The sequence below is a fragment of the Zea mays genome, chromosome 1 (genome assembly GCF_902167145.1).
Source record: "Zea mays cultivar B73 chromosome 1, Zm-B73-REFERENCE-NAM-5.0, whole genome shotgun sequence".
Lineage (NCBI taxonomy): Eukaryota > Viridiplantae > Streptophyta > Magnoliopsida > Poales > Poaceae > Zea > Zea mays.
Window position 1 is genome coordinate 306,686,520 of NC_050096.1, and position 7,740 is coordinate 306,694,259.

General features: G+C 42.2%; 1 protein-coding gene across 1 annotated transcript; it reads right to left on the reverse strand.

Annotated features, from left to right (window-relative positions):
* Positions 1-239: 239 nt before the first annotated feature.
* LOC103644339 (uncharacterized) lies at positions 240-7,291 on the reverse strand. The gene is made up of 8 exons (XM_008667552.4): positions 7,113-7,291; positions 6,900-7,004; positions 6,675-6,808; positions 6,325-6,591; positions 6,042-6,181; positions 1,308-1,373; positions 945-1,055; positions 240-456 (listed from the first exon to the last, which is right to left on the reverse strand). The coding sequence occupies exons 1-7, from the start codon at positions 7,234-7,236 to the stop codon at positions 992-994; spliced, it is 900 nt and encodes a 299-aa protein (XP_008665774.3). The 5' UTR covers positions 7,237-7,291; the 3' UTR covers positions 240-456; positions 945-991.
* Positions 7,292-7,740: the final 449 nt, after the last annotated feature.

Here is a 7,740-nt window from a genome sequence, read left to right on the forward strand (position 1 = left end):
GAACCAAATACTCCTCACATCTTTTTTTATAAGGCGTATTAGCATTTCAGAAAATATTTGAAGGCATATTTGGCCATTAGTTCCTTTTATAATATATTATCAATTATGTGTGGAAGTACAAATCTAGTGATGCATATTTTTTTGCACTAACCATACATATATTTTGAATGATGGTCAAGTCAAACTTTACTATGTTTGTTTTTTTTAATTTCAATACACCTAACATTTTTGAAATAGAGTGCATGCTAAATATAATGAATGCGACCAAACTTTCATAACTCGGTTTCAAACCAAGCATGCACAATTAATTCAAGTGCACAGCCACTTAAATGAATATATGACAGGAAAAAAACAGTATATTACCTTCAGTTTTCTTGCAAGATCTTCATGACTTTGAACAGTTGCAGATCTGTTGGCAACATCCTTAGCAATGCTAAGCCTTTGAGTGACCTCAGTCTGTACGGCATAAGAACTACTATGAACACATGGCATAGCAACTTCACCAACGAAAAATCATAATTCATAGTTTCCATGAACTATCAGAAACTACTGACCATAAATATAGATATAGCCAAGATGTATTTAAGTCAGTACTAACAAACCAGAAATACATTCTCAAACAAAAATTATGAAATAATAGTTAGACAGAGAACTGCAACGACCAAATAACCTTAGATATAGTGTGGGTCCACTCTGAAGTAACATTACAAAAGAAGTCAGCAAGACAAGCTGCATATATAACAGTGTAATCCTGGTTCCAAACAGCTAGCAACAAAGAAGTGATGACTGAACTGGCAACTACTGGATAATCTTGTTTCAACAAAGCTGGTATTCATAAAATTGGAGTTGAAAGAAAGAGCTAACGATAAAAGCAAACATTGAAGTAAAGTAATTCCAGTCAATGTAAGAATAAAAAATAATAACAATTGAGTAGCAGAACCTACCATGCATCTATCACAAACTCGGACAAGTGGAGCATTATCCTCAGCCGTCAGAGCAATCCTTCCCTGGCTGCATTTGTCACAAAAGATTTCACCACAGTTCCGACAATGATGCTGCAAGGAAGGAACCCATCTTAAAGAATTAAAATTTTAACTCAAGGCATTAAGAAGGGCAGACCTGGTGCTGTGGTAAAAGTTGTTTCACTGAGTCACCAGGTCGCGGGTTCAAAGCAGTTTCTCTGCATTTGCAGGAGAAAGACTTGACTTGATTTATCCCTTTCCTAGACCCTACTCATGTAGGAGCCTTCGGCACTGGGTATGCCCTTTAGATAATGAATACAAAGACAAATGTGCTATGTAGATTACCCTGCGATTGAAAGGGCTAAAATCAACAGCGCAGGAGTGGCATTTCTTGGCAACCTCATCTGGGACCTATAAGGGTACAAAATTAAATGAAATGCAGAAACTTAAAAAAAATTACAAGTGAAGAAAATAATCATAAGAGACAAGTGAAGAAAAATAATCATAAGATTATGAATGGTGATACGATATAACAAATGTTGTCAAGAACTTCGAATAAGATCAATAACACAGACATATTAACATATAAATGATAGAACTGAAGCACAAATGAAAAATATTCAATGAAAGGCTAGAAAATGCAGATAGCCAACTATATCCATCCAGCCGTAGTAGATGTTCTTATAAAAAATAACATGCAAGGAATATAGGTGATGAAATAGCTTATGTTAAGGCCCATAAGGCCCATATTGCCTATATATATGCTACAGTACCCGTGGGGGTGATTATCTCGCCTAATTCAAGGTTAGTCACATGGTATCAGAGCAGGTTAGGGTTAGGGTTTACATCTAAACCCAACCCTGATCCAATTTTTTTCGGCGCCGTCGCGCCGTCGCTGTGCTGCCCTCGCAGCCAGCTTCTTCCCCTTCTCTGGTTGCTGTCGCGGCCCTCCCTCTCCCGCCCGTCGTCGCGGCCGCGGGCCTCCTTTTCCCGGTCGCCGTCGCGGCCTGCTGTCCGCCGTCTGCCATCCGCCGCCCGCCGTCTGCCGTCCGCCGGATCCAGCCTGCGCATCCACCGTCCGCCGGATCCGCCGTCTCGGTCTGCGCCCCATCTGCTGCTTCATCGTCGATCGAGCTCCCCCTCTTCCTGTGCCCGCCAGGACCGGATCTTGGTCGCCCCGCGCGGATTTGTCACGTCCGCCGCCCTCTTCCTGTGCCCGCCAGGAGTCCGTTGCTGCTGTCGCTGTGCCTGCCAGGAGCCCGCCATCTTCTTCCTGGTGGTCCGCCGGCTCGGCGGCTGGCCAGCTGCCTGCCGAGTCGAACTGCAGTCTGCAGGGCGCCTTCACCGGATCTGCGCTGTCAGCAATTCTGCGCTGTCTGTCTGATCCGCCTGATCCGGATCTGCGCCCTCGCCACTTCTGTGCCGAGCAGGACTGCAACTCTACACTGTTGTTGCTGTCGCTGCTTCTGCGCAGGTGGCTTCCAGTCAACTCCTCCACGTTATGACCACCTTCGAGTTTTTGGATGTACGTGTTATGTACTATTATCACCTCGTGAACGTACTAAGTTGACTGCTCAATCTGTTGAGTGTGTTTTTCTTGGATACAGCCCTGAACATAAAGGCTATCGGTGTTATGATTCATCTTCTCGTCGCATGCGTATTTCTCGAGATGTGAGCTTTAATGAAAACCGACCCTTCTTTTACAACTCTTCCACTCATTCTTCTTTTTATTCCACAGAGTCTACCGCCTTCATGAGCCTTCCTCCCATTTCTGAAACTTCATCAGTATCACCACCTACTGTTTCTACTCCAGATGTCCTTATTCCCATCACACCACCTTCCACTTCCACAACATCTCCGTCTTACTCTTCCAAACCACCTGTCACTCAGACTTACATTCGTCGTCCTCGCTCTACTCCCACGGCCAGTCCTGATGATGATCCTGTTGCTGATACTTGTACTAACAATGATGACTCTCATGTTGTTTTTAATCAGGGGTATCATCTTCGTGACCGTGGCACTATTGCAGCTCCAGAACGTTATGGGTTTTCCCGTGCTGGTGCAGTCATTGCTGAACCATCATCTTATAAAGAGGCGTCTGGTATACCTGAGTGGCAGCTTGCTATGACTGATGAATTAAATGCCCTTCATCGCACATGTACATGGGATGTTGTTCCGTTACCTGCTGGTGTTGTACCTATCACGTGCAAATGGGTATTCAAGGTTAAAACCAAATCTGATGGGTCTATTGAGCGATATAAAGCTCGTCTTGTGGCCAGAGGTTTTCAACAGACACAGGGTATTGACTATGATGAGACTTTTGCACCTGTGGCCCATCTGACTACTGTCCGAGCTTTACTTGCTGTTGCAGCCTCATCTTCTTGGACTATCTCTCAGATGGATGTCAAAAATGCTTTTCTTCATGGTGATTTACATGAGGAAGTCTATATGCATCCACCTCCTGGGATAGAGGTTCCATCAGGGCATGTATGTCGTCTCCGTCGAGCCTTGTATGGTCTCAAACAAGCTCCTCGTGCTTGGTTTGAGAGATTTGTTTCTGTCATCAAGGCTTGTGGTTTCTATTCTAGTGATCATGATCCTGCATTGTTCATTCATGTTTCTTCACGAGGACGCACGTTGTTATTACTATATGTTGATGACATGTTGATTACAGGCGATGATCCAGACCATATTGCTCATGTGAAGGCGTCTCTGAGTAAGGAATTTCAAATGTCTGACTTGGGGGCACTCAGTTATTTCTTGGGCATTGAGGTTTTGCAGACTCAAAATGGTATTTATCTTTCTCAGGCCAAGTACATACAAGATCTTCTTGATCGTTCTGGTCTTAGTGATACTCGCACTGTTGCCACGCCTATGGATCTACACTTATCTCTTCGTCCGACTGATGGGACACCTTTGGAGGATCCATCTCGATACAGACATCTTGTTGGCAGCTTAGTTTATCTTACTGTCACCAGGCCAGATATTGCTCATGCGGTTCAGATCTTGAGTCAGTTTGTCTCTGCTCCTACATCAGTTCATTATGGGCACTTACTTCGTGTGCTTAGATATTTACGGGGGACTAAAACACAATGTTTATTTTATGACTCAAATTCCCCACTTCAGCTTCACGCTTACTCTGATGCTACCTGGGCCAGTGATCCTACAGATCGTCGCTCCATCACTGGTTACTGTATTCTTCTTGGATCATCCCCTATTGCTTGGAAATCCAAGAAGCAAGCTGCTGTATCTAGATCTAGTACTGAAGCAGAACTTCGAGCCCTGGCTACTACTACTGCTGAGATTATCTGGATTCGTTGGCTCTTGGCTGATCTAGGCGTTTCTTGTGACTCGCCTACACTTCTTCGCTGTGACAACACTGGAGCTATACAAATTTGTCATGATCCAGTGAAGCGTGAACTCACAAAACACATTGGTGTTGATGTCTCATTCACTAGATCTCATTGTCATCAGAAGACCATTGATCTTCAATATGTGCCCTCAGAATTACAGCTTGCGGATTTCTTCACAAAAGCACAAACTAGGGCACAACATCAGTTTCATCTAATCAAACTCAATGCTTCAAATCCTCCACTTCCGCCTTGAGTTTGACAGGGGGTGTTAAGGCCCATAAGGCCCATATTGCCTATATATATGCTACAGTACCCGTGGGGGTGATTATCTCGCCTAATTCAAGGTTAGTCACAGCTTAAACCAAAATGGTTTCAAGAACATTAAAAAGTAGCCAATGCATATTACGTTAAACCAAAATATAATTAGTCAAAGCATATTAAGTTAAAAGTTGTCAATGCATAATACAGCTCAGCATACTCAATGGTCTTTTTTTTAATGAAGTGGCAGGAGCTCTCCCTTGGATCCCCGCAGTAAGGGGATAACCACTAGATCTCGTGTTGCACATTTTCGTGAGCATTACTCTTTGATCGTGAATCTGCTCAAGTATGGAACATTCTTAATTTGCCGACAGTGACTTAAATGGCTCGCTAAAAACAAAGCTGGATTTGAATCTAGCTTTATGGGCTCAAGCATGTTCACAAAGGTGTATGCTGGGCTCGTCTACCCCCAACATTTGTTTATATATTCCTATCTATAATGAAATCACAAACATACCAAATGAAACAACTAGTTCCATACCTTTGCCTTGAGCATTCCTAATCTTTCTTTTAGGTGAAGATTAACCTTTAATGCTTGTGATTTTACCAAATGAAAGAGAACAATCTCTACTTATGAATTTCCATGAAATAGCTTAAAAATGATTGCATTTGAAACACAAGCAATAGTTTACTATTTAGCAACCTCTAGTATATAAATGATAAAAAGGTTACTAAAATAAGGAAACCTCATGATATGAACTAAATTACCCTTACAAGCATCATGCATAACATTAAAAAAGGTGAAAGTAGCATGATTATTTACTTAAGTTTATAGGGCAAGTTTAATTCATAACATGGTGAGTGATTAATGTAGAAGACTTGCAAATTCATAGTTTCATATAGACTTGCTGGTGATCTCTGTTTTCCATTTTCGTAATTCATACTGCTGCCGTGCTGGTCAATTTTCATAATTCATAATTCTAGTCTCTATATTCTAAGTATATTCTATACCTACACTATATAAGTATATTCTATATCTATATAAGAATATACTTAGAATTCCAGGCCAAACGATCAGCCGATCAGGCAATATGAAATCACTGCCTTCTAGTGTGCACATTTTAGTAAGATAAGCATGCAGCTCCAAGAATGGCACAAATATGACAAATCCAGCACACGGAAACTGAGATACATGTCTAAAGACAGCAAATATTCTGGTTGAGGTGTTAAAGAAACAAGTTAATATTAAAAGTAAACATTGAGAGACTGCGACAAATAAGATAAGTAAGAGCAGCAGATGATCCAGATTATCATATGCATATGCTGCCTGGAACACAAAAGGGTGCACTTATAAGCTCATGTAAAGGGACGGGGGAAGTGAGGTAGAATGAAGTAGGTAAACTAATGAAGTGCATACATCAACTAGCCATACCTGTAACCAAAATTCTTGAGTGCAAGACCTACCTACCTTTGCCAGGATTTCCCAAAATGCCGCAGATGCTCGAAGATTGTGCCCCATGGTAGGAAAATGGTCCTTCCCATAACCAGAAAAAGGTTCATGCCAACAGATTCCCCATTTAAAGAAAAAACTATTCCACCTTCCCAAGCCTAATAAAAAAATAAAGGCAATAGGAATCAGAGCTTACATTTGAACAAAATGTAGGTGTTATGGAACAAAATAAAATTTATTTTATTGCCTGCGTGCATACAGAAAAGCAGAATAAAATGGTCATATCAACATGCAAGTGTACCTCTGAGGTTTTACTCTCAAGATCTTGACCATGCTTAGATACGCTTAGATCACAGCCCAATTCGACACTCCTGGATATTAGGTCACCAGAGACACCACGCCCAACTACATATGCCGCACCACGGAGCACAGATTCCAGCACACATTGGGAACTTCCAACATGAACACCAAGGAAGGCATCAATGTTGACAACAACGAAGTTATGATCTAAATCATATTCAGCCAAAAAACCCTTGTACACTTCATTGCCTTCACAGCGCACTTTAATCTACAAAACAATAATAAGGCAAGAAATAATCACATAATAAACAGGAGCAAACAAAATAGTAATTAACAAATGTCAGCACCAACCTTTAATTCATAGTATTGTTCGTTTGTTTTACCATGAAAAGCCCTAACCAAACTTGCAGAAGTCAGACACATTGTAAGGTGGTATCCCTTGTGTGCTATAGCTATGCCCGAGCAAGAAAATAAGGTTATGTCTCCTACAGAAGATTGCAGCTCGAATCATTTAACTGGTAATGTTTCAATATATACTTGTTGGAAAACTAAGAATATAGCAGCATATATGATCACCATTGCACAAAGAAATTGAGACAACACTTTTACAAATATCTGATTTAACCCAGCCAGGTAGCTTAGCGAATACATCTTGATTAGAGTCCCCATCACGCAAGTGACCTAGTTGACGAAATGAAACATTAAAACAACTGTGAAAGCTCAAATAAATCTGTGAAAAATGTAGAGGAGGAAAGGAAGGCTAGCATAAAAGAGGAAGAACTAGCAGACCTGAGACCAAATCAATCTTGCAACTTCTTTTTTCCTTATGAAATCTTCTAGTCAAATCAACACCGCCCTTCTTGCCTTTCTGCATCTTTTTCAATCTTAAAGAGGAATTTTCCAGTTCGCTCATTAATCAACTCCGCCTATGTTGTCTCAGCATATGTTCGTGCAGCATAGCCTGGTCCCAAGTCCAGGTACAAGGAGGAGGGTTGCGTTAGGCGTGGCGAGCCAACTATAAAAAACTTAGCCACTCAAATGGAAATGAAACCCAATAGAAAACCGTTGGGGCGTAACCCTCTTAGCGACGCGCCATATCGGAACGCGGGTATGGTGTTAAATGGGCAAGGGCCGGGCCGCCACCCCCTTGGTGGCGCGCCGTGTCGTGATCTGGATGCGGTGTCAAGTGAGCAAGGATCGGGTCGTCGCTTCCTTAGTGGCGCGCTACATCGGCGCCCGGGTGTAGTGACAAATGTGCAAGGGTCTTCGCATCTGTCTCAACGGGTGCGAGGGGTAAGGAAGCTAGTTGAGCCGACTAGGATCCGTGTAGGTAGTTGGAACGTAGGGTCCCTTACGGGTAAGCTAAGAGAGTTAGTCGATGCAGCGAGCAGGAGGCGTGTTAATATCCTATGTGTCC

Bases quoted from the DNA above. Each gene is read 5' to 3' on its own strand.
- LOC103644339 (XM_008667552.4), bottom strand. From the start codon at position 7,236: ATGAGCGAACTGGAAAATTCCTCTTTAAGATTGAAAAAGATGCAGAAA. The intron at 7,005-7,112 runs GTCTGCTAGTTC...TTCGTCAACTAG, and splicing joins CAAGATTGATTTGGTCTCAG to GTCACTTGCGTGATGGGGAC. The intron at 6,809-6,899 runs GTGATCATATAT...AATCTTCTGTAG, and splicing joins CTCAATTTCTTTGTGCAATG to GAGACATAACCTTATTTTCT.